The sequence below is a fragment of the Marmota marmota genome, unplaced genomic scaffold, assembly GCF_001458135.2.
Source record: "Marmota marmota marmota unplaced genomic scaffold, marMar, whole genome shotgun sequence".
Lineage (NCBI taxonomy): Eukaryota > Metazoa > Chordata > Mammalia > Rodentia > Sciuridae > Marmota > Marmota marmota.
In genome coordinates, this window is record NW_025999992.1 from 541,912 (window position 1) to 568,970 (window position 27,059).

At 43.0% G+C, this 27,059-nt stretch overlaps 1 protein-coding gene across 5 annotated transcripts in view; it reads right to left on the bottom strand.

Moving 5' to 3' along the window:
• Cep192 (centrosomal protein 192) overlaps positions 1 to 27,059 on the bottom strand; it is a 101,570-nt gene that overhangs the window by 2,416 nt on the left and 72,095 nt on the right. For all 5 annotated transcript variants that reach the window (XM_048806719.1, XM_048806720.1, XM_048806718.1 and 2 more), the window contains 14 exons: positions 25,266 to 25,526; positions 24,894 to 25,009; positions 23,451 to 23,560; positions 20,738 to 20,888; positions 16,565 to 16,743; positions 15,881 to 16,004; positions 14,268 to 14,373; positions 13,655 to 13,862; positions 11,512 to 11,591; positions 10,628 to 10,723; positions 7,668 to 7,787; positions 6,902 to 7,023; positions 4,699 to 4,825; positions 4,344 to 4,402 (listed from right to left, as the gene is read on the bottom strand). In XM_048806719.1, the coding sequence (XP_048662676.1) occupies positions 4,344 to 4,402; positions 4,699 to 4,825; positions 6,902 to 7,023; positions 7,668 to 7,787; positions 10,628 to 10,723; positions 11,512 to 11,591; positions 13,655 to 13,862; positions 14,268 to 14,373; positions 15,881 to 16,004; positions 16,565 to 16,743; positions 20,738 to 20,888; positions 23,451 to 23,560; positions 24,894 to 25,009; positions 25,266 to 25,526 (1,859 nt within the window). The remainder of the gene's footprint in view (positions 1 to 4,343; positions 4,403 to 4,698; positions 4,826 to 6,901; positions 7,024 to 7,667; positions 7,788 to 10,627; positions 10,724 to 11,511; positions 11,592 to 13,654; positions 13,863 to 14,267; positions 14,374 to 15,880; positions 16,005 to 16,564; positions 16,744 to 20,737; positions 20,889 to 23,450; positions 23,561 to 24,893; positions 25,010 to 25,265; positions 25,527 to 27,059) is intronic.

The window sequence follows — 27,059 nt, forward strand, 5'->3', positions numbered from 1 at the left end:
CCCGCCCCCCCCCCCAGGCCCTGCTTACGCAGAAAGGGCTTAGCAGAACCTAGCAATTCTATCTATTTAATTTGTCTTCATAAGTTTTCTCCCCCACCTCTAATTTCAAAGGAGCAGTTTTTGTAGAAAAAAGCTAGCAATATTAGTACACTCAAGGTACCATCATTATCAAAGAAACTGAAAAAAATACAAATGATTTGTTCCTGTGCCATCAGCAGAGATCCAACAGCTCACTGATGATGCCCGACTGTGGCTTCTGTGTGAACCGTCCTTCCCTCTGAAATGACACAGTGGGGCTCGCCAGCTCAGAAGGAGCTCGCCAGGACTGAGCAGCTTGCTGTGGGTGTGGACATGGGGCACAGACCAGTTGAAACCCACTGGCTCCAACACCTCAGTGAGGACAGATGTGCACAGAACCACAGATTACAAGGGGGATCTGGGGATTCAATGGAAACATGAACAAGTTTTTTTCTAAAGACACAAGAGATGATCAATTAAGGGCCCCCAAAAGAATCTTTATCCAAGAAAATGTTACCAATGTTTCTCCCATTCTGTCACTTTATGGGGGTGAAATAGCCCCGCCTTTGCACTGGGCCTAACTCCCGTGACTTCCGGGATCTCGTCTGCCTCTGTGTGCCGCAGTCAGCAGATAGCCCGAGGGACACACCACTTGTACCCATGAGTGCGGGGACTAGCCAACACAGCCCAGCAGGCCCTGCGGCTGTGGCCAGCATGTGCTGTGACCTGCAGATCACTAAGCCATCTTCATTCTACAGCATGTGCTTAGAAGCGTCACTGAGCAGACCATGTGCTAGTAAGTAGAAAACGTGATCAGTGAAAGACGGGCACTGCTCCTCAGGGTTCTACGAACACAGCTTTTGCTCCACTTGCCAGAGCAAGCCAACTGTCACTCTTAGCGATCACTTTCTAGGAGTACCTTTGTCCAGAGTGTCCAGTGTTGGGGACAGACACAACAGCCCTCAACCCACAGGAAGAATGAGTGCCCGCTGCTTCATTTTGTATGCTGCTGTCCTGCTGCTCGGGATGGGGAGAAAGCTGGCCATTCCACCTGATCCACGCCACCTATGGGTGTGTCATTCCTCTTGGCTACACAGGTCACAGTCAGTGCTTCACACAGGACGTTGTGATTCACTCACTGTGAAAGCCCCTGCTGGGGTATGTAACGCTGTGCACCCACCCCATGGTCACATGGTGACGGTGAGTGTTGACGAACACTTTCAGGAAACTCTTGATTTGAACAACGTAAGTACCTGGCCACTAATGAAGTACAAAACTATCTCATTTTAATTTGTCTTCAGGGTGTAAAAGTCTAAAGGCAAATTTAAATTTAAGTATGCTTGAAGTGGATAGACAAAATGTATCTTGTGATGCTATTTAAAATGCTGGCTCATCTGAACTGCCCATGGTCTGCTGAACTCAGAAGTCTGTTCCTGTGTGGAAGTTTCCTCAGAAGCTGTCAGCATGGCCCAGGCTCTGACTTAGGGCAGCACTGGGTCAGCAAGTCCACAGTCACCCCCACAAACACCTCTATTTCCAAATGATGACAATTTCCATTTCAAAACTCGAACAGGATGAAACTAAAGAAGAGCTATCTCATGCCGAAGTTGTGGATTTCTCATCACTCCTACCATGTCTGTAATGGAGCAAGCAGAATCTACACGAAGAGCAGAAAACCACCATTATATCCAAGCAGCTTCACACAGAAAGAGGGAGCCTGCTTAACGATTAATTCTATTTCAATTTAGATACCGTCCATGTTCCATAAACATGAGACCTCAAATGACAGCCAACTGTAACTGTAGTATATTCACTCGAGTGAATGTTTGTGTGTTTAAGAATTTCAACAAACTCTTATGTTGAAATCTTCAGGTCACAGGTGAGTGCCCACGGGAGGCCCCAGGGAGAGAAGGGCCAATGGGAACCAGGAAGAGGGCCTCACCAGACGCCAAATCTGCTGCCACCTTGATCTTGGCCTGCTGTTATTTGTGAGCCATCTGTGATGGTACTGTTACAGCAGAGCAAATGGACTTGGCTGGCACAGAAGCATTATCCATCCCCAACCCACCTCCTATCTCTCTGCCTGCCTGGTCCAGCTCCCACACTCCACTGTAACACTATTGCAACGGACTAAGACCAGCCCTTCTGCAAAGGCCAAAACACAGCTGATCTGGCTTACAGATTCTAGCTGAAGAGCACTGTAAAAACAACTATGGGAAAAAAATTAAACAAATATACAATATACAATATCTAAGGAGAATTTGAAACCACAATGTGTTCAGTGACGAAAGTTGCAAAGTGTCTGTTTAATTAACTCCTGGTAGGTTCTGACTTCCTCATCCTCTAACCTTGAAGTAGAAAGCAGTGACACAAAGCTCAGCAATTTAACCAGCCACTTTAAACATGATTCTTTACCAAAACTACAGATGAGGTGAATGTAAATACTGTTTTTAAAAAGGTTGATACTAAGCTCTTCAAGAGGACTTTTTTTTGAAAATGGAACTTATTTTTAGAAGCTTTTTTCTTGTTGTTGTTAAAGCCATTTTTCAAAAATAAGAAGCTGAGCATGTTGGCATACACCTGTAATTCAAGAGGCTGAGGCAGGAAGATCATAAGTTTGAGGCCAGCTTTGAAAATTTAGCAAGACTCTATCTCAAAATGAAAAATAACACTAGAGAGGGATGTGGCTTAGTGGTGAAGCTACCCCTAGTTCAACCCTTAGTACTGCACAACAAACAAATCAATCCTGGAATAAATAGAGGCACCTACAGAGACCTGATGAGGAGCAGGAGGACACTAACATCTGCTAAGTCCACACGCTCTGACACTATTATCCCACCCCCCCGCCCCCCTCCTCTCCCAATTCCTTGCTGCCAGAAGCAGCATCATCTCCATTTTGCAAATAAAGAAACTGAGGCTTAGAGAGATTAAACACATGATAATTTTCTACATGCACTGACTGCTGAGTTTGCAGAAATGATATCTAAAGTTTTTGCCTTTATGGCAGTCTCCCAGGAGGGAAAGGAAGTGTTCAGCCCACAGGTAGATAGCAATGTCTGACAGAACAGAGCATGGAAGGGCGCTGAAGAGAGGACAGCGAGAACAGAGGGAAGCAGCACAGAGAAGAGTCCTCAACCAAGCCATCTGTCCAGCCTCTCTCAGAGAGCACTGCTGGTCAAAGGGAGTCCTGAAATGCTTGCAGAATTGTTTTGTACTTTCACAGCACAGGTCATGTTTCTGGAATAGCTCCCTAACACTAAAATGAGAGATTCTTTAGTACTAAGCCCAATGGAACCCTACTGTTAAATTCTAGAAAATAGTGATACCCCTGTTTGAGATTTCAACTTAAATGTACAAATAGAAAAAGAGAATCAGCAAGAATGATAAGAAATAAGGCTGTGTGGGAAGAGCTGAGGGAAGTTAATCTGTTAAAGGCTGCAGACCAACCAACAGGAGAGTGTTGCCACTCCCCAATACACACTGCAGCCTTGGCTACCCTCGTCACCAGCAGGGCCACGTGCGGTGTTCATACATGGGCTTCCCCGACTTTCACCCCAAGCCATCCAGAAGAAGCAATTACTCCTCCTTTGGACCACCCTTCTATCCCAGAGCTCTGCCCACTTTCTGAATCCTGCCTCTCTTATCTACAGCCTACGTGGTTCAATGTAAGCAAAGCTTTCCTTCCTCCAGAGCTTATAAAAATACTCTAGGCTCTAGAGTTGGTAGACATTTTCCAGCTGCTATCTAGCCTTACTGCTGGGGATTTATGAAAACTTGTACTAGGACTTGGTCCTTTTTCTGACTAACATTTATAATAACTCAATAAGCCCATTTATTTCAGAGGTCAGGGGAGGGAAGACAAGAAGTAGGGCCCTGATGTAAGAATAATACAAAGTATTTGAAGAATGATAAGTGAAAAATACAATAAAAAGCTTTACCAATTAACCAGGAAAAGTTTTGTCCTAATTAATGAAAATTTAAGTCTTTGGTTCTCAGTATACCACCAGTGAAAACATCATTTGAAGCATGAATTCTAAAAGTCAAGCATGAGATCATTAAGATATTGATGAAGTGGCGAAATCCTCAGTGAGAGAAATCACATACTGGCCCAATACTGCCAGGTTGCCACGTGCCAAGTGCAGAGCACCCTGACACATGCCCTTGCAGGTACCTTCCCTTTTGCTACTTGTGCAGATGCATGGGCTGAAAGCTCTGTGCTACTGGTATTGACAACAGGGGCTAGTACAGAGGAGGCTCTTTCGTACCCTACTCCCCGGACACAAGTCCTGCACCACAGAGAACATTAAGATTTCTGACAAACTCACCTCAAAGAGTATTTGGAATGTTTGATGTAGAAAGGCTCCTGGGGAGTCAAAAACTTCAGCTGGAATTCAACAGGAAATATTTCATGAAGTTATGCAAATTAGGCACTTGAGCATATATCAAACATACTCCATATTGCTTTAACTGAAGATACATTATTAAAACAAAATTTTGATTTTTAAATACAGGATCATAATTTCAATGACTTTTTTTTTTTCCAATACAGTATAGGGCATTTAGGAAATTAACTAATTAAAACCTAAATGTACTCTCTAGAGTACTTTTAATCACCAGGAAGATGTTTATCCAATAGCTGAATCTATCTTTTCCCAAACCCACTGGAATCTCCCAACTTACTGCATGTGTAATGAAAGAATTATTTCGCAAATTGACTTTTAGTGTCCTTGATTCTCCAACTCTGGTTGGCAGAAATGTGTACACATCTTCTGGGGCATAGACTCCTCGGTGATTCAAGTCCACTAGCCTGTTTTGGAAACAAGTTTGAAAGGTAACTATGTGAAACCTATAGTAACAAACTCTTTATCAAACTTTGTGGTGCTGCCTTATAATGGCACCTACCTGATCTACATGAGTGATGTCTACAGGGGGGCTCTCACAATAGTGCCGTTAGGTGACACTCTTGGGGCGCTGCCTTCCTCCCCTCCTAGTAAACCTGGCTCACCTCTCTGCAGCCCTTCCCCAAGGGTCAAGTAACCCTCCCTCCAGGCAGTCCCATGATGCAGGGAGCTCCTCAACACGCTGACTTGTATGGAGGCTCGGGCAGCCTCTGGCAGCATCCCCTATCTGCAGTCGTGACACCCTCCCTCCCTCTGGACACCTCCAAAACATCCCAGGTCCTGCAACACAAGACTAAAACCATGATCTCTACTCAGACCTGGTCCTCCAACAGTTTCTGTCCTAGGGCTGGTTCTGGCAGCCATCCCAACATCCTCTTCCCTCTCACATCCTTGGGTCTACACCATGGAGGTCTCATGGTCTCCTTCCGAGTTTTCGCACCCCCTCAACACCACCTCCCTCCTGGACACAGATATAGCGGTCGGCTCGTGTGCATGCCTAGGCTTGCTATGACTCAGCCTACGCTATGGCAGAGGAAGCTCTATAAACACAGAAGACCATGTCACTCCACGGCTCCCGGCAGCTCTCCAGAGAAGCGGCCCTGCTCCCGCTCGCACAAGGCCTGTCACGGTCTGCACAACACACACATCGAGCCTCCTGTCGTGCCTCTCCCTTCCCACATGGGCTCAGAGCCCACAATCTCCACTGGTCTCTACACAGGGGAACCCAGAGACCAAGGGGAACCCGCCTGCCCCTTTCACCTGGGCCATGTCCACCCATCCTCCTCTGCTTAAGTGTCCCTTTTCAAGGAAGCTCTTTCCAGCTACCACAGACAAGCAACTTCGGCCATGCTTCCCATTTACTTCTCTCCGGTCCTCTCCATGGTTTGCAATCAAATGTGCTGTGGCTCCTCCTGCAGGAGGAGTCCCCGGAGGTGGGACCAGGGGAGTCCCTCTGAGTCCCCCCTCTCAGCCCACCAAACAGCAAGCCCTCAGCAGGTGGAGGGAAACAGGTGGAAGTCAGCAGTGTGCTGGGAGCACAGTGTGCTCTTGTTAAGGTTTCTAATTTCTCCCAAAATATATTATTGCTCCTATTAGAAAATAAGTGACCAAATTTATAGTAAATTTAGCAGTTGCTTAACATATTTTTTCTTTTAAGCACCTTATTCCAAAACTAAATTAAGCTTAATTATTAATTAGGATGAATAGAAAAATTTCATTAGGTAGGATTTTTTAATATCATTATTAAAGTTGTATAAATTTTAAAGTTTTTAAGAATATACTTGCATATGCTACTTGTGGGGGTGTAAAATGGCAGTCACTGTGGGAAAACGGGGCAATTTATTTTAAACTTAAATACACACTAAGCAGTGACCCACCAATTCTGAGTAAAATCACATTACGCTTACTCCAAATAAAAACATATATCCACAAAAATTCCATATAATAATGTTAATATATCTTGATTCATTATAGGTCCAAATTATGAGACACCTAAGCGTCAACAGGAAAATGAATAAATCGTGATGTGATCATATAAAGGAATACTAAACAATTAAAAAACTATAGATATATTCGATAGCATGAATGAATCTCAGAAAACTTTCTGATGGAAAAAGACATGAAGAGTGTGTGTGTACATGACATTCAAACAAAACTAATCCGTGATGATAGAAACTGGAGCAGAACAAATCTGGACCACAAAAGCACACACTGAGGACTTTTTTTTAGGGTGAGGCTAGGCTGGGGTGTAACTCAGGGGCAGAGCACCTACCTAACATGTCATGAGGCCCTAGGTTCCAACCCTAGGACCCAAAAACAAAAACAAAAAAGAACCTTCTGAGGTGAGAGGCACACTCTGTTTCGTACCTTGACTGGCATGGTAGAGGCCCATGTGGAAACACGGGTGAAGTCACTGAGCCTCTTACTGACCACAGCAAGCCTCTTACTGACTACTGACCCCCGCAAGATGACCACCAACACACCTGGGCAGGACACCAGAGGTCTCTGACACAGCACGTCTTCGAGGAGTGAGTGCATTATCCACTTTAATGAGGGTGTCTGTGGAAGGGTGTGCATTTTCAGGCTTGTTTTCAGCTCTGACACTCTGTATGAAAAAAATCACAAGGTGGGAAGGAGAAATGAACACTCTAGAAAATATACATTAACATTTTGTAATTCTATCATTTCCTTTAAACTTTTTAAAGACTTATGATTTTAAAACCTTCTGAACTACTAGTCCTATTACCTACTTTGTCTAGCCTCCCTTTCTTTCCTTTTTATGCGTATGCACACATACACACAGATAGCATCATATAATGAAGTCAAACACTAGTTTTATGAAGTTTATGAACAAGCGAGCCAAACCCTGACGTCAAACGTATCAATTAATACAGAAAAGAAAATTTAAAAATTAGTGAAACTGAGCAGGGTATGGTGGCACACGCCTGTAATCCCAGCAGCTAGGGAGCCTGAGGCAGGAGGATCGTGAGTTCAAAGCCAGTCTCAGCAATTTAGCCAGACCCTAAGCAACTCAGTGAGACCCTGTCTCTAAATAAAATACAAAACAGGGCTGGGGATATGGCTCAGTGGTCAAGTGCCCCTGAGTTCAATCCCTAGCACCAAAAAAAAAAAAAAAAGAATTAGTGAGAATGAAATAATATCAGAAAAATATTCTCCATCTTCAGAAGTTTTTCACACAGGTTTCACTTTAATACACAAACAATCTGGTAACTGCAGTTTAATACTCACTTGTCCTGAGAACTGGACTCTCAACGTGTGCTTTTTGTGAGGCTCTTTAACAGGATGACACTCAACATCCCAAAACTGGGCATAATCCCCTCTATCTCTGGGCAAAAATGTGATGGAGACCTATAAGACACACCCAGAAGAAATGTTCATACCCTGAACACCACACACATGCAGTTAGATTAGCAATACAAAATTTTGGTATTAAAAACTAAAGGAACAAATGCTTTTGCAATGGTTAGTTTGCTTAATAATTCAAAGAGAATTTGAACAGTTTTATTTCCACTGGGCTCAGTATCTATACCAGGTACTTTTGTTTAAGGCTTTATACAACACATTCCTCAAAATTCACAGTGTACATTTTGGAGAAAAAGTTTCAAAGTACTAGAGCATTCAAGCAAAAGACCGGGGTTGGGGGGGGGGGGCAGGGGAAGAGTCCTACCAGAAAAACAATCTGGCTTTTGACCAACATGCTTATGGCCCCCTCTGCTGGCCATAATGCACAAGGACAAAGCTGCAGAGGTAGGGTTGGAGGCTACCAGGAAGAACAAGGGAAGAGCTGGGACTCAGTGATCAGAGCACCAGCAGAGCCAGCTGTCCTGATGACACAGTTCAAGGTCACACACAAACCTGCATGTGTACAACCTGTGAAAAGCTCAATGAGAAGGCTGTGAACACACACACACACACACACACACACACACACACACGGTCCTGGGGATTGAACCCAGGGGTGCTATACCACTGAGCTACATTCTCAGCCTTTTTTTTTTTTTTTTGAGACAGGGTTTTAATAACTGCCGAGGCTGGCCTTGAACTTCAATCCTCCTGCCTCTGCCTCCCAAATCAAGGGGATTACAGGTGTGCGCCACCACATCCTGAAAAGAAGTTATGAATATTTTTGAAATGGTATTTTATGCCATTTACCAGTGTTAAGAGCTTCAGCTTTATCAAAGATTTCAGTGTTGATAATATTGATCACCAGTTCAACTAACAATGAGTCAGAATCTGTGTTTGAACCTAAATGTGAAATACGTAAGTGACCTCATTTCTACCCCTGAAGAACACAAGAAGCCTCCAAGCAGCTGGAGGTGAAGGCTTCTGACAGATAGGAGGATAGGTAGGCCTGTCAGGTGATGGCAGCCCAAGGAGGGGACTAAACTCTAAAGAGGGCCCAGACTATGATGAGGAAGCAAGGGCGGAAACGCCGAGGAGACTCCTAACCACAATCACACCTGTCAGACACCCAACACAAAGAGGAAAGAAAAAGACGGATAACACTGCCTGTAATATTAGGTAACACTAAGAACTCTGATGCTTACTATCCTCATATCACACAACCAATGTTTAAAAAAAAAAAAATTGTGTCTGCTACTTTAAGAACAAGGTTGTGGGGCTGGGGATGTGGCTCAAGCGGTAGCGCGCTTGCCCGGCATGCGTGCGGCCCGGGTTCGATCCTCAGCACCACATACAAACAAAGATGTTGTGTCCGCCAAATACTAAAAAAAAATAAATATTGAAATTAAAAAAAAAAAAAAAAAAGTACAAGGTTGTAACTACCTTTCCCCCCTGCTGGGTCACTATTATATACATCAGTGATTGTGCTATAGGGTAATACTTTCCTAAATGGACTCTGAATAATGTGTTTTGCTAATTTCCTTAATACAAATTAAGTGAGGAGGACTAGAAGCCATCTGACACATTTACCAACTACCTGCAAAGTGATAAATAATTAGTTCAACCCTTGATTTTTGTTGTTTGACATGCCAAACAACAAAAATCAAGGCCCTCACAGAGCTTATGTTGCTGTTACGTATTTTATGAAAGGGATAAACTCTAGGGACACAATCTAGCCCACACCTTCTCTTTCCTACAGCTTTCCTGAGACACAATTCACATACCATACTTTATTTATATATTTATATAAACACCCCCAAGCATACAATGTCTTGCACGTTAAACACCTTCTTTGGCTGGGCTGCCCAGTCCTTAGAGACAGCCAGGGCCTGGGCAGGGGCATGCCTTAGATATGCAAACTCACTCACACAGAACCCATCCTGGGAAGCAGGGCTTCTCTCTGTCAATCAGCTGACACTTGACCAAAATTTATCAAGCTCGCCAATCCCAACCTGCTCACTTGCGCTGCCTTGTTTTCCTATGGGAATCTCACGAGCAGCTGTGGTGTGAGCTACCCCTGGTTCCCGTTTTCTGCCATCTGAACAACTTGCTGACCGCTCCTCCTTCCAGTTCGGCATGAGTAACCTCTGAGACCAGTGAGAACAATAAACCTTGATTTTCTTATGCCTCCCTTGTGTCCCTTTATAGCAGCAACTGACTGTGGAAGAACACAGAACACCGCACAGGTTACCCAGGCCAAAGGCAGTCAGTGGTTTTCAGTGCATTTAGACAACTGTGAACCATGAACCAGTCTTAAGATATTTCTAACAATCCAAAACGAAGTCCTACACCATCAGCAGCCACTCCCCATCCTCCCATGGTCTAAATGGACTTCAGCCCTTGGGATGAAGAAGAGCACTGCTGAATCCCAGGGGCTGTCGAGCACCATGGGGGACATCTGAAGGGGCTGAGTCAGGTCCAGAGATGAATGAAGACCACAGAGATTCACAGCAGCTGGAAGACACACTGGGGACTCAGCCACGAACACAGAGCTCTTCCTGAGCAGCAGCAGGTTTCCCTGGCTCTGGCTGGTAGGCACAACTGTCATGTAGGCAGTGACATGCACTGGAAGCGCTGGCAGCTGAGGCCCTTACCCTGAGCAGGGTGCTCGTTTAGCTGCCAATTCCCTCACAGCGAGACTTCCTGCTGTAGCAGTGGAAGGTGCTGACTGCAGTGAGGAGGCCCCTTTCCCTGAGGCCAGGGCTGGGACAAGGGAAAGAAACATGTGGCTAGATCAAAGGAGCAGCCTGACCTGCCAACTAGCTATAAAATAACTCCCAACTCACCTTCTGGATTCCACTGCTTTTCAGAATCCCAGAAATAGGAGAACATATGAATGCTGCATAGGTAGCTCTAAAAACATCTCCACTTTCGTCAACTCCCTGCAAAGTGGTAATTTAAACAATTAAGCAAAAATTGAAGGAATGAATGGATCACTTCAGAGACACAATTACCTTTACGGTTATCAAGGACAGAGCAGCCCAGGTCGCAGCAGATGAGGAGGGCGCAAAGCACTCCCAGAAAACGGTGTGTCCCATGGCTGGGCCCATCATGATGGCTGTCCTCACCACACGGAGGCCATGCGTGGCAATCTCTAGAACCTCTTTGGCCCCAGTGTCCTTCATGATTCTGTTTACAGTGTCAAGTGACTGCCTTCCCTCAAAGGCCAGGACCTACACCTCAACATCCCAAACAATACCAGTTCGTCACATCTCTGTATTAGGTGTGAAAACTATCTTTTGCACACATTTTATTGTTTTTAGTTTATGGCTCAAAACTAATTTTCATGAAAAATCCAATGCAGAGAGGCTCCAGTGTTGTAACAACACAGATGACAAGCCTGCTCATTTCAGGCAGTGCCCCCTCCTGCACCACAGCCACATCAGCGTGGAGAGGAAGCCAGTGAGCACACTACAGTGCCTGATAAGATGACCCTGAAATCATTTCAGATAAAAATCAGGACTCAGAGACACAATTAAATGGAGCTAGCACATATTTTTACACAAATTATTTTAACCTGTCAGTTAAAAATATATGTATCATCCCATCTACTAGGAAAATCAAGTAAATGAACTGGTGGGACAAACAACTGGAGCATCAGCTCGTGCTCCAACACCCCATATAGAACTAAGGCAGCGAGACGGGTGCATTCGAGATCATCATGACTGACCTTGACATATGGTGGAGCAAAAGACGACAAGTGCCACCTCGCGTCTGCAGGGCCATGATTCTCGAGCTCCAGGCAGTTCTCTAAAAGGAACAGACATACCACAACTCACTCTGAGAGAGTCCAGTGACGAGTAGCCCTCTGTGACAGGCCTCGTGACCTCGCTACAAGGAGGGAGCCCTTTGTAGTCGAACAGGAGCTTCAGAATTTTCTTAAAAAACTCAAGTGGTCAGATACTTATTGATCCTATTTTAAGCCTAAGACAAAGATGCTGAACGGCTGCAGCAAGGGAACAAGATGACAGTGAAATGGAAAGACAGCAGTGCCACCCACTGACATGGAGAGACTGGGACAGGAGAAGGCCTGTCCTGGGCACGTTACTCTGACACACCTGAAAGATGCTCAGGTGCAGGAGCTGAGCCAGTGCTAGGCAGGTACCTCAGGGAGCTCACCTGAGCACAGAGTTAGGGATGACAGGAAACCGCTCAGAAGAACACAGAGAGAGAGGGGCATGGCAGGTCCAGGATCCAGACATGTCAAGCTTTGGAAGTTGAGGCTAAAGTTCACAAAGAAATCTAACAAAGAGCAAGTGAGGCTGGAAAACCTGGAGCATCAGCATCCAAGAGGCTATGAGAGGTGTTCTAAGGAGGAAGGAGAGGCTGAAACTCAAAGGGAAATGGGGCTCTACAGTGACCTCCACAGCTGGAGCAGTTTCAGCAGCTCTGGGCCTGAGGAAGGGAAGGCAGGCAGCACAACCTGAGAGCAGGAGGGACGTGGAAAGCGGGCAGCTGCAGGGAGAGGTGGCAGCCCAGGAGGCACCTCCTTGACTGTGGTGGCACAGGTGACCTTGGGGCTGATGGAAATAGAGGCACTCATGACCCAGGAGGCGTGGAGAAAGTCCCTGAGCAGGCAAGAACAGGTGGTGAGACTCCAAGCAGAGGCCCTGTTTATGAGAGAAACAGAAGCCTTCCATTCTCATTTAACAGCTTCCCGATTCCTGTGTGGGGCACCACTGAGAGCTGGAAAAGCGAGAGAAAGTGCAGATGAGACAGACCTATGAGGGAGAAGAGACACACACAGCTGGGAGGTTGGGTCCAAAGCCTCCGGATAAAGGGGCATTTGACCATGAATCTGTCAGCAATGGCTATACCGTTTTGTCTAGGACTGTTCCGTGCTAGGGACATGGAATACAAGACAGGTGGATTGAACCTGGGTCAGAATGTAGAAGGAGAGGCACACAAGACAGTTAAGGAAGGATGTGAGACAGTGGCCATGATGGCAGATCATAGGATCCTAGGGGCCTAGGAGGAGGGGATCTGAGCAGGGTGGTGGGGAGTGCCAAGGCTGCAGGGTTTCAGGCTGGAGGCCTCAGCAAGGTCAGAGAACTGCTGCAATCCCAGAGTGAGTGAGCTGGAGAGGGTGGTGACCAACAGTCAGCCAAGAGTCAGGCTTGACACTGTCTGCAAGCAAGGTGAGCAATCAGGGGTGAAGAGCAAGGTCCAGGAGAGGCCCAAGGAAGAAAGAAACTGAGGCAGAAGGACAGAAAAAACCAGTGAGAGGCCAGAAGCCAGGGGCCCAGGGAGGGCCATTCTGTGTCCTAGCCACCATTCCTTTCCATTAGAAAGGAGGAGAGACAGAGGTAAAGGAGAAATGACCTCAGGATATCTGAGGGGTATCCTCGACAACATGGTTATATGGCTATTGTACAGGTGGTGTGTGAACCCTGCTGCGCCCACTTTCCTTCTCTATCTACTCATTCATCAATTCTGGTGAGAGTTGGAGAGGAATGGTTCATCATCAAATAAAATCTAAGATTCTTGGAATCCACAGAGTTACTGAGTGCCTAGATTTCATACTTCAAGATTACATTTCCAAATCCAGCCCACCACTGAAATGACTGTCAGTGACACTGGATTTTCTCCTGAAGCCGGGGAGAAATTTACACTCATCACTATGCAAAGGTTAACTTAGAAGAGAGCATTAGGGGCTGGGGGCGCAGCTCAGTGGTACAGTGGCTGTCTCCCTATGCGAGGCCCAGGATTCAATGCCCAGCATCACAAAAACAAATTAATTTAACTAAAAAACAATTGAGCATAAAGACTCGATAGCCATAGACATTTGACCCACCTAATACTGTGATACATACCTGAAGTTTTACCAGGTTCTGTTGTGGGAAAAGTAACAGTTTTGCTTCTTATTTCAATTTTCGTGGAAGGTGGCTTTGTCAATGGTTTCACCAAATGATGAAAGGAAGGCTCAGGTGCTGGGGTAAGAACTCCAGATAGACCAGAGGCCGAGTGAGGTAAGAGTTCTCTCTGAGTCAAATCTTCTCGAATTTGAACTTTCACAGTTTTCTGAAATGAGCCGAATAAAAGAATAAGAGACAAATAAACCCATCATAAAAGAGACAATTCTGATTCTAAATTTATGGTAGAGAAAAGAAATGCCAAAAGAATGAAATGCTGACTTAGAAATTAAAGTTTATTCAGACCTCAACTTTGAGTCTATCTCCCCAACCACCTTTTTTTTTTTTAAAGGAAAATTTTGCAAATTAGCAATGGCTTTTAGGCCTCACTCTCAACCCCTAAGAGAATCGCTCAGATCACTAAAGGCAAATTCTGTACTAAGTGCTCTAGCTAAATAAACCTCACTGGGCTGGAAGAACACCTTCACATGACTTCTGAAATGTAAGGGTTAATATGGATTATGAAACTGAAGTGACAAAATAAATGTTGTTCAGAAAAACACTTTACAAGTACCTTCTGTCCACTGTCACAGTGTATATAGATCAAACCACTCCATGGGAACATTGTCTGCTTTGTGGATAAGGAGGAATTAGGACTCACAAGAACTTGTAGTTTACTCCTTAAAAAAAAAAAAGAAGAATTTCACAATAAAAACCATGAATATCCTGTACTTCCATAGCAGACTGATAAGGGTCACAAATACTGTTCTACCAGCGACCGACTATTTCCTGTGTCTGGGAGACAGCAGAGAATGAAGTCAGCTCCCCACATTCCCATGCGCAGCTCAAAGGCTAACAGGTGAATTACAAAACCCACCAGGCATGGGCAAGGTGCAGGTGAAAACAACCATGCCAGAGAAACACCATCTCAAAAGCGATTAGAACAGAAGGTCTCACTCTACAAATGCTCTGGGCCTCTAGATAAGAAGACAACAGCTGGAGAGCAGACTGGAAGAAAGGGTTTGAGGAGATGAGGGAGAGGAGACGTGAAGTGGGAAATCGGTTTCTTTGTCACCCACTTACTGATCTTTCCTGAGCACAAAATTCTTTAATACCCACGAGTGCCAAAAAGGAGTTTAAACGTAAATCACATGATCAGATGTATGACTAAAAGAAATTATTAGTTACACATGTCAAAAATGGTAGAGTGAGGTTATTTTCCACTGCAATTGGTTATATATACAAGGCCGTGGAGAAAGTGAATTGTGAAGAAGGTGTTCTCAAGCACTAGTTGGAAAGGGCCTGCTGCACACGGTGCTTAGGAAACCCCAAGTGCATGCTGAGCTGACTGCTCAGGTCCCTGCAATGTTTCTCTGAAGTGTTCCTGTCCCTGCCTTTGTTCAGTCTCCGCCAGGTAAACTCTAAAAAGTACATTCATCACTTGGGCAAAAGTAAGTAAACTCCATTCGTTCTGCAGATCTGCTAATCTCAAGTGTGAAGCAACTTCCAGATGGGAAAGCTCTGGGCTAGTCCAGGTAAAGTCCCTGAAAAGCTGCAGAGTTGCAGCTTTACCCACTATTGGTAATTAGCTTCATACAGGGGGAACTGTGCATGAACTGCCTACCCTGAAAGACTTCTCACACGATTCTGTGTAGAAAATGATCAGCTGGGTTATGGCTTAGCTATCCTATAAGTCAGGAAGCTCTGAGTATAAAGAGTCCTTCATAAACAAACAGAATATATAATCCAAACCAAGGAGGTAAAAGGCAGACCATCTGGTTTTAAGATCCCTCTATCCCTCATCCAGTGCCCTGGTTTATCACTGCCAGGGGATTCTGGAGGTGGAGTGCTGCATCAGAACGTTCTTCAGCCTTCCATCCCAGGGTCACTGTTCCACCTCAAACACGCCTGTCTGCCACGTCAGGCCACCAGCCCTGATGTGTATGTGATCTCTTGAACCCCCGGATGCCCCACAGAGCCTGCTGCACTCTGTAGTCAGCATAGTACAAACTGTCACTGAGCAGGGACATTCATCACTTATTTTTGCAGTGTTAGGGACAGAACCTACCCTCATACATGGTAGGTAAAGTACTTTACCACTGAGCCACACCCCCAGCCCCTGAACAAATTTAAGTAATCTATTATCTGACCCATGATAGCACCTGAAGAGCACAAGGATATACTTACTCAGGGGCGATAAACCCGTGCTGTGGTGTGACTGTCAGGCAATGTGCTGGCCAGTACAGCTCAAATTTCAGCAATCTGACAGAATGATTTGCAATCTGGAAACATCCAGTTTTTGCCATGTCATCTGTTATCAAGAGATAAATGCCATGTGTTATCTACTGAACTAGATAAAAAAAAAAAAAACAGACATGTCAGTAATAAAAGTGAATCCTAAATAAATAAACTAGTAGAGCAGCTTATTTTGCTCTTCTCAACCACTCACTCATAAAAATTTCAAACCCCTGTTAAAATAAGTCTATCTGATAAACCTTAAAACCAACTGGCAACACTAAACAACATTAAGAGAAAAACAGACATGAAGGCTGCTCCCGGCTGGTGTGCACTCTGGCACATGTGCATGTACCTAGTATGTTCCTACTACAAATTATGTCAGTGTCACAGGAAGGACAGGCCAAGTGCCGGGTGAGCTCGTGGGGTGCACTGTGGCTCTGCTGAGCACCGTCTCAGGGTGAGGACCACACCCAAGTCACGTCTGAGTCAGGTCTCAGTGGCAGAAGCTGGTCCTGGATAGGCCATCAGTCCAGAGTGCACGAAGCCGTGTGTACCCCAGCTGAGCCCTGGGTGCTGGGGTGCAGCTCTCAATTCCCAAACCCACTGCTGACATGCTGTTGCCTCACTACTCACAAGAAGAAGGTGCTATCAGAATCAAGTGCTCTGGCTGGACAGTCCAAGTCTCTTCAGAGGCCGAGTTATCTTGAGGTGGGTGGCTAGTTTGTGAGAGAAAAGGAGAACCCTGAGGACCTCTAACTGGTAAAACATCCAAAGAGACATGGCCACTGTGTTTTCCAGAAGTTCCCAATTCACTAGAAAAAAAAAAAATTTTTAATTAAAAAAAATCAGAGAAAGAGGGAAAAAATTATGAAAAGACAGTTTGTTTCATATATCTTATATTAATTCTTCATAACTCTAAAAACATTAAGACAAATCTAAAAGGACATTATATGTCATGGGTTTTTCAGTGAATAAAAATCCGCTGTATTTTAGACACTTAAAAGTAGCATACAGCTTGGGGATACAGTTCAGAGAGCTTGCCCAGCACGCCCAAGGCTCTGGGTTCAACATCCAGCACTTTTCGCAAAAGGAAAAGAAAAACATTACAAAAGAAAAAAAAACTGAGAGAAAAAGAAAAACAGTATAAAAAGTCAAGTACAGTGTAAGTCAAACAGTAAATACGCTATAATTAGAAAATTCAGTGACTTCTAATCTTTTTTTCTGGCTGACTTCTGCATGTGAAGTCCCTTAGAATATTCACTAGGAAATGACTCAACACTGGGACTTGAGGGAAAACCAGACTCTTGATGTCTGGGTAACTACACAGGGTGAGTGGCCACAAGAGGCAGGAGGTACATGTCCTGGACAGAGGACATGCCTGTGGGGGCCTGGGCCTGGCAAGGGCAGTGTCAAGGGCAGTGTCTGGGGCAGTATACTCATGACTGCGGCATGTGTGTGCTGTTTTCTCCTTCATATTTTCTACATTTACACTAAAGACTTATCAAATTGTCTGTTCAGGTGGCTCAGAATTATATTCATTGTGCTTATCCTGTGCTCTTGAGTTCTATGGCATTTCTTTTCTTTCTGGTACTGGGGACTGAACCCAGGGTGCTTAACCACTGAGCCACATCCCAGCCTCCCAAGCTGCTGGGATTACAGGTGTGTGCCACTGCGCCTGGTTGTTCTATAGCATTTCAATAATAACAAAAATAGCATTGGACTGTAATCTTTTACATAAAGCTATATGTATGGAAAAGTCTGATCAGTTTTTTAAGATACATCCTATTTGCAAAGGCACAATGAAGTTGAGTCTTACAGATTATAGGCAATAAAGCTAACAATAAGCCGCACTTCTCTCTCTCTCTCGTACACACACACATACATACACAAGCAGGAGTCTTCTGGGAAAAATGTTAGAGGACAAAATGCTAATATAATTTAGAAAGACTTTCTATTAGGTGTTTTCTAATAAACCTTAGATTTTTAAATACATTTAGTTCAAATGAATTTTGTAATCACCAAAGCACATGATGTAATTAAACTTTATGCAGTGCCCAAATTCATCCATCATGTGGCAGAGCCTTGTTTACTTCAAGTCAACACACGGCAAAGAAAGGAACCCCTGTCTCTACCTCTTAAGCAGGCCCTCCCTCCCCTGCTTTTCAAATCAGACTTCTAGCTAGGCACTGGCTCAAGCCTGTAATCCCTGAAACTCTGGAGGCTGAGGGCAGGAGGATGGCAAGTTTAAGGCCAGCCTGGAAAACTTAGTGAGACTCTGTCTCAAAAAAAGCACCTGGCATGTAGCTCAGTGGTAGAGCACCCTTGGGTTCAATCCCCGGTGTGACAAAAAACAAATAGAACAGACCTCTATAGCTCCAGAAAACAATGCAGCACTGGCCACAAGTCAGATGCAATATTTAAACCATAACAACATTTAACATTCTTGACTTTTTTGCTAATTAAGCATTAGTTCCTCATAAAATAAAGAGTTTCAAGGTGATTTTTAACGTATATAACTATTACCTTTAAGTCTTTCCGTGAATGTCTCTGAATGAAGTTCAGCACTAAAAGAACAGGAAAGAGAGCAGGCTGGTGGCCAGGGTGCAAGGTAGGTGGGAGGGCCCTGGAGCACTAGCCCTCAAGGGGGCTCAGCCAGGACTCACTGGCAGCACTGGGCTCAGGAAGACGGCCCTTGTGCCAGAAAGAGGAGTGAACAGCAGGGGATGGAGGGAAAAGGTAAACATGCTAGGGATAACAGGGACAGGATCCCTGGTACTGGAGAAAAAGGGTCCAATTCAGGAAAAGAGCACTGTGGCGAGAGCAGAATTGGAGGGTCTGGCAAAACTCATGGCTTCAACATATTTACAAACAGAAACAGCGTCGCTGTGGTGGACCTGTGTGTTGATTCACACACGAGCTCTGCCCACTGTGCGGACTAGGGCAGTGACACCACAGGAGTGAGCGCTAGCCAACCTCCTGGCTCCCCGTGCCAGTCTCTGCTGAAAGAAGCTATGCCCCCCAGGAGAATTAGCTGCCCTAGGGCTGGTGGAGGAGTGGGGGGTGAGCCTAAAACATGTGTGGAGCCAAAAAGAGACGGAAGGGATCAGGGAGGCGGATACAAAATGCAAGGACAGTGAAGAACAACATGGAACCCCTGAGTCCATCCTAATGTAAGTGAATAAAAGACACGAAACCTCTTCCTCAGAATGCAAAGCCAGCTAATAAGTGGAGAACAACAGAATTCTAAATATCACCCCTTGGTGACTGTAAGTGTAACAGTGTGACTCAGGCAGCTACTATTGATGGATATGAAGAATATGTTAAGCAACAAGACAATTTAGTATCTCCTGAGTATAGCTGCATGAGAAAGCTGGTGTGTGAGACACTATTTCCAACTACATGATAAATATTGTGAGCAGCAGGACAGACCAGAACTGTGCACCACCTGAGAAAACGCACCAAAAAAAGAGTAGCAGCACTTCCCGGGTGTTCTGCCAAGCATGAGACCTGAATCTGTAAGGTCTGGAGGCTGCCTCAATCTCAAAGTCGCTGCAGGACAAGGGTGAGTTATCAGCAGCTAGCTTGGAGCCTGTTTTCTCCATGTCACCAGCAAAAACTCAGAGAAATGAAAGGTGACTTGGACAAATCTGGAAATCCTGCCAATGACAGATCTCCCAGCTCATCTATGGAAGGCTCTTAACAGGATAGACCTGATCTCTCCAGAACTGTGTTGTGATAAGGAAACCTGAAACTTACAGGTTTATGGATACAGTCCTGTGAAGAACTATCACGTTACATAATTATCAAAGTATAAAACAGAACTTTCAGCCTTGAACAACTACCATTCGTGTCATCCAAAGACCACAGGCCCAACCTGGAAAACTTGTGTAAAACTTGAACCAGAGCACAGGTAAATGAATGCTGTAAAAAGTATCTAGAAAGCGCCATAGGCAGCTCCAGACTTCCCCAGGCTTTGCCTAAAATTATTAGTAAAGCCGAATGTCTTTTGAATCCACAGATCTGATTTGGTAACCCAACCCTGCTAGCTCACTTGAGAAAGGTGAGGAAGGACGGAGAACTCTTTCTATACTGAAAGACAGTACAGAGGCATGTGAGCTCAGATTCAACTTTGAACCACAGAGGAAGGAAAAAAAAGGAAGTTTTTTGCTTTGTGGTTTGATTTAAATATAGAGAATATTATTCTAACAACTGGGAAATGTGTATGGGATCCTTAAATGATACCACTGTATTAGCATGACATGTTCTGATTCTGTGGAGTTTACCATGACTACACAGAGAGTGGTTTCGCAACTTCAGGGCTTACTGTCACACCGTGCCTACAGCTCACACTTAGTGATTCAGGAAAAAGATCTATTCAAATCAAGATGACAAGGCAGCGAGGGAGGGTGGCACACACTCAGGATCCCAGCGACTCAGGAGGCTGAGGCCCTGAGCAGTTTAGTGAGGGACTGGGGACAGAGCTCAGTTGGTAGAGTGCTCACGTGCACAAGACCCTGGTTCACTTCCAGTACCACAAAATTTAAAATAAATAAATAAATAAGAAAGGGCTGAGGATGTGCCTCAGTGGCTAAGTTTGCTGAATACAGTAAATTGCAAATGAGGGGTACTGGGGACAGGGTTTGAGTTCTCTGTACTATTTCTAAACTTTCCTGTAAGTCTGAAATGATGTTTAACTTAAACTAAAAAATAAAGGTGAAATAAACATTTTGAAAGAAGTATAGGGGAAAAACATCAGTTCTACTATAAACCAATCCTCAAATCTGGTCGGAGTTACATTTGTTTTACCTTTTAGATTCCAAGGTAGCTTTAGAAGGTGGCTGAAGAAACTCATGGCAGGAGACAGAATCTCTGAATTCTCCAATTACTGAAAGGGTAATTTTTCGCATGTTTCCATAAAAGAGATGAATATCAATAGGCCATTGAGGAAGATCATACACTGAAAAAGAAAACAGTATTTTGAAATACATCAATCATTACATAAATACAACACAAAATACATAAGTTTATATGCTAATAGCCATAGAATGTTATTTTCCTAGGTTGGGGTAGGTGACATTCTGATTTTAATTCAACAGGCTGGCATGAAATTACAGGCAGTTCAGCATCAGTGGTTGACGGCTCTGGCTCTGAGTTGAACATTTACTACCCTTGCTTCTCATTAGCTCTGTGACCTTTGGCAAGTTACTAACCTCTCTGAGCTTTAGTTTCCTCTATTATAATATGAAGTAACAACCTCTCTCAGGTGGTATTGTGATCCTCTCAACAAAAAATGTTTTTGAACATGACAACAACATTTATATAAAACTTACTGTGGGCCAGGCATCATTCTAGCCCCTTTATATTAACTAAAGTTTCAGAACAATTCTTTGAGGTAGGTATTGTCTTCTTCAAAAACGAGGAATCTGAAGTACAAAGGGGCTAAGAATGCACAATATGTAAGTGAAGGTCACACAGACAGCCAACCAGAGCACCCAGAAACACAAAACATGCCCAGTTTAAGTAAAAATTTGCAGATCAATAAAATACTACTCAGACAAAACACCTCTAGATTAGGTCAGCTGAATTTTCATATACATTAAATTTTATAGAATGTACTTATATTTTATGCAAAATATGGTAATCATTATAAATTATATATTTTAAATGGGAAATTAAAAATAGTGACTATAAATTTAAAAATACATTAGCCAAGGTATTTGATTATAAAAATTTAAATCTATCATGAGAATATTTGCTATAAATCAGTTTATAAACGTGAGATCACTATCATCAATACTTGTAATATGTACAAGCAAATGTCATTTAAAGTAATCAAAAAAGTGCAACTGCAGCGTCCTCACAGGCAGTGTGTGGCACTCACCAACATGAAAATGTGGGATTACTGCCTTTATTCATGTGGACAATAAACATACCACTGTATTGAGAGTTGATGTCCCAAAGACCTGATGTCCCGAAGACCTGGCCAAAGTCCCAGCTCTCCCCTACCTTGGATGGGCTGCTGCAGTGCTTGGCTGGGTCCCTGGACAACCCTGAAAGCACACTCCTCTTGAAGTGTGGAATGGGCAGCTCCCTGTCCAGGCCTGCCCCTCCCCATCAGCACCTCGGTCACCTCATTCTCAATGGAAGGCCGCTCCTGGTGTTCTCCCGCATTCTTAAACATGCTCTAGCAAGCTTCAATTCTTGGCCCTGTGGTCAGGACACATCCTGCTGTCCACACCCTGAAAGGCAAGTGTCCATCCTGCTTGTGTAAGCCCTTGCTACCTGCCTGTGACTTCGGTGCTCAACACGCTGCAGTGTCACTAGAGTCTGTGCTCCCTTGCCAAAGCACAGCTCAGGTCCACTCTGACTTGGACCCTTCCTAGAGAAGAGAAGAAGGGCAGAACTGACAGAGATGGCCCTGCCTTAGCTTCCACCACCAAGGTTTGTTCTCCATGCCCTGCTCCTTGGCACACTGAGGATATACATGTCCATTATAAATCTGTGTATCACTTTTGTCTAATCCATGCCTGCCATCCCCTGGAGCAGATGACCTAGACTCCTAATTTATGGAAAAGATCAGCTTATTCTATATTACCTGTTTAGAGGTACAAATGTCCTTTTCCTTTGCTGTCCTATATTTCAGAAATAATTCCATCATTAAAAAACTAGGAAATAAAGGGCAAAAGCTATCATCTGAAATCCTACCACAACAAAAACCACCTAATATTCAGTTTGGAGAGCAAACTCCTGCAATTTTATTTGCATGAATATTTACATATAATTTTTGTCAAAATGAGATCATATTACACAAAATTTTAAAATAATGCTTCCCTAAATAGATGAAGAGTTTTCTGTCATTTATATATTCATACCACTTAAAACTGCAAAATTAAACCTAAATGCCTAGTCTTATTTCTTTTATAAATAGTACTATGTTGGAAATATGTACATATATTTTTACACCATTTGCACATCTTGGTATATTTATTTTGTATGAGAGCAGACATTATTAAACATTTTAACTGTTTTTCTCAAATAGGGCCCATCACTTAGATTACAGTCAGTTCCCATGCCTGTTTTGAATGTTTTGCTACCATCAAATCCTTCATAAATCTTACAGTAGGCACAGGAGCCCAGAGCCCTCAACATGACCATAAGTTCACACTTATGACATGAGATAACCTGGGCTTACCAATGGCTCTGCCCTTTTTACAAGCCTACCCACAGAACATGTGTGGGGACATATTACTAACACCCAGAACACTGATGAGGCAAAGCTCTTCCACGATCCTCAGAACAACTCTCCATGGATGAGAAGCTAGATGCCATTCTTCCCACTTGACAGATGAGAACTGAGTCTCACTCAGTGACACCATTTGTTCCAAGTCATGGTAGCACAGCTGTGGCTCAAGTTCAGCCTGATAACACATCCAATTAACATCTTCCTTCTTCGGCCACATCATGATGCAGATGACATCATGAAGTGACCAAGAGACTGAAGACACACTGAGACGCTTACCTTCATTGACTAGCATCTCATCTCGGAACACTTCAGCAAAATTCACGCTGTGCAGCACGCTGTGTTCTGGAAGGATCTGTCTTACAACCCCTGGGTTATCCAACAGGGCTCTGCCAGGGAAGAGTTTTATTCAAAATGATTTGATGTATTAAAATAGTCTCTTCATTTATGCATTGGCAAGACCTACTAACAGCACATCACATTAGTTTAGAGATCTCATATTTTAATTCCTAACACAAGTACTTTTAAAAGAAAAATCTGTTTTGTACAGTACATATGGTAGTAAAATCACTAGCTTCCATTAAATATTTATACCAAAACAAGAACTCTCTAATGTAAGAATAAAAAGAATAGTAAAATTAGATTCTTTTCAGGTCTTACATTTTCATTATTTGTGATAACGATAATTTGTCAGAAATCTGTCTCAAAAAAAGAACATGGGGGGAAAAAGAACATGGAAAAACTGATAAGACATTAGAGGAAAATACTTAAATTACCATATAAGTATACCTATTCTAGGTTCTTCTAGAGATCTCTGAAGTGAAAACTCAACTGTAAATTATTTTATAATACTCCCAAATGTTCATAAGGAAATCTCACTGCTGTAAATTTTTGGCAAAGAAAGGTTTGAAACAATACACCAACTTCTATATCCCACTGGACAGAAATTTTAAAAATCCAGAAAACTTGGCAATCTGACTTCTCTAAAAGTCAGGTTCTACTTCTACAATAATAAATAGAGCCAAGTTTCCAAGGTGAGCTTTTCACATGTGGCCTGTTCCAGCATCCTGTAGCAAGTCACCACTAATTACTTGTTATCAAACATTCCAATGAGCCCGAACAAATTAAAAATTAAACTGTTTCCCAAATTATCTTGAGAAGAAAACAAAGCAGAGTACAAAGGGCTGGAAGGAAACCTGCATATTCACTGCATGCCATACTGCAGCCAATGACTTCTACTAAGAGATGAGTGTCATGAGCGCCACATGTCCCATAATCAGGTCCTCCAGGCTAAGAAACGGAATTTTATAATAAAATATTCCAGAATTTAACACCTAAGGATGTAACTTATGTTTAAATCACACCTAGACCTAGATCAAAATCTTAAAATTTGTCAGAAGTTCAGCATAGTAAACCATATTTAGATATATCAAATTCTACAAAAGTACATGCTTTAAGCAGCTTGAAGTTCAGATATCTTACACACTTCTAAAATATAATTCTTTCTAATAATCCACAGAATTCCCAGAAATATTTCAAATTGGTATGTTTATGCAATATAATCTCAGTGGTTCTTAAAATCTCTCCTGACACTGATCTATTGTCACTTGCCAGTTCACTAGTACACAGTGAAGTATGTTAATAATCCCAAATATCAAAACATTTACACCTTCATTATTTCCACTGAAAAATTCCCAACATTGTCTAAAGGAAGAAATCTACCTTCGATACTGCTGTCTGGAAATTTCATCTCCACCAAAGAAGTATATAGTTGACAGTTCTGTTGCAGTTTTACAGTCATTCTTTCTGTCTGGCGGATTATATATTATAGTAACATCCTAATGCCAAGAAAAATCAGAAGTGAATATTAAGTATTTTTCTTGAGTAAGTCAGTTCACTCTGGATAAACAGTCTTAGGAGCCTAAACGTCCAACACAGGCACAACTGCATACGTGTGGCACTTCCAAGAAGACTGGACTAGCACTTCAACTCCTACATTACTTCCAAATACTATTTTAGCTTTTGACCATAAAATACAGCATTATTAATCTACAAATGAGTTGAATTTTTTAGGGCAGAGACTTTTGTACTTACTTCCTGTGTTCTTTCCTTGAGCACAAATTTATCTGGAAAAATCTTCAATACTTTGGGATCCAGCAAAACTTTTTTCTGAGAATCCTTAAAACCTATTGCCTTGACAAAAGCTGCTCGAGAGCCGGTGTTTCGGACAGAAACAACAACTTTACTTTCTTTGCCAGGTATTAAGTCATTCACTGTTACCATGTAGCTATCAGTTAATTTTTTAACACCTTCCAAAATAAGATTACTTGTTCCTCCATATCCAGACAAAGGTATCTAAAAGAATATACACATACAAAATTATTTTTATGTAAGAAAGCAGATTTAATTATAGTCAGAAGATGATACAGAATGATTTCATGTGTCTCTGCATACTTGGGCTAGAAGTTATCCCACTTCCAGTCCAGCATTATATAAAGCCCTTATCTGGTTTTTTTATTAAATATTTTTTAGTTGTAGACAGACACAATACCTTTATTTTATTTTATGTGGTGCTGACGATTAAACCCAGTGCTTCACATGTGCCAGGAAAGCTCTCTACCATTGAGCCACAACCCAGCCCCTAAAAACCTTATCATAAAGGAAAAATAAAGAGTTGCAAAATTACATGCCCTTTAGTATGTTGAAAATAATCATTTCACTGTTACAAAAGCCAAGCCTAGATGACAGAGGAATGATCCAAGCATTAGAGTAGACATGCTTGCTTAAGAAGTTTTTAGGGTTCAACATACTGATATTTGTAATTTACCCTGAAATGCATAAAAAAGATGAACTGCAACAACCGGGTGTGGTGACGGATGCCTGTAATCCCAGTGGCTTGAGAGGCTGAGACAGGAGGATTGAAAATTCAAAGCTAGCCTCAGTAACAGCGAGGCTCTAAGCAACTCAGTGAGATCCTGTGCCTAATTAAAATACAAAATACTATGTACAAAACACTATGTACCTGAGTGCATAGCTCTCTAATAATTAAAAAATTAACTGATAGCTACATAGTAACAGGGCTGGGGATGTGGCTCAGAGGTCGAGTGCCCCCAAGTTCAATCCCCGGTAACCAAAAAAAAAAAAGATGAACTGATAGATGGTTAAATACGGGAAAGAGAAATATAGTGAAATATGATTTTACAATCTAAGTGGTAGGGTATGTGAGTATTATTGCATAATTCTTTCAACTACTAAATAATTCTGCAAAAAAAACTGGGATGGCAAGTTGCTGCATGTCAGAGAAAGTGAAGGGACTGACTCACGGTGAGTCTAAGTGACAGACAGGGATGGCTCCCTGGATTCCCTTGTCTAGGGGAGAAGTGTCAGTGAAGTGTCATCCACCACTCTACTAAGAGTGAAGAAAAACACACCCTGTTTGTGGTCTTGATGCTCCTGTGAAATAAAGCCCCTGAGGAGCCCTACTCAGCCCACCTCTATAAAAAGATGAGGTGGTCAATGACTTCAGTAGAAACCCCACAAGGACCCTGGTTTCTTTAAGAGTACGTCAAACCCAAACATGGGCTTGGTGACTGTCAAATCAAATAGTTCTACCCTAAATCACCAGTTATTAGTTCTCTAGGGAATCTTCTTTACTAATAACCTCAAACATTGGCTAGTAAACCTGAAAACTATTCAAAAAATAATCAGGATAACCTTAAAACACAGCCCATTTGGTCTTCTCCACTAACCAAATTTTATCTTTACATGAAACCAAATTATTAGAGAGCTATGCACTCAGGTACATAGTGTTTTGTCACATTTACGGATGCCACGTTTAAAAACAACCTCTTAGGTCTTTAAACAATTCTGCCCACGGTGGGGCCAATC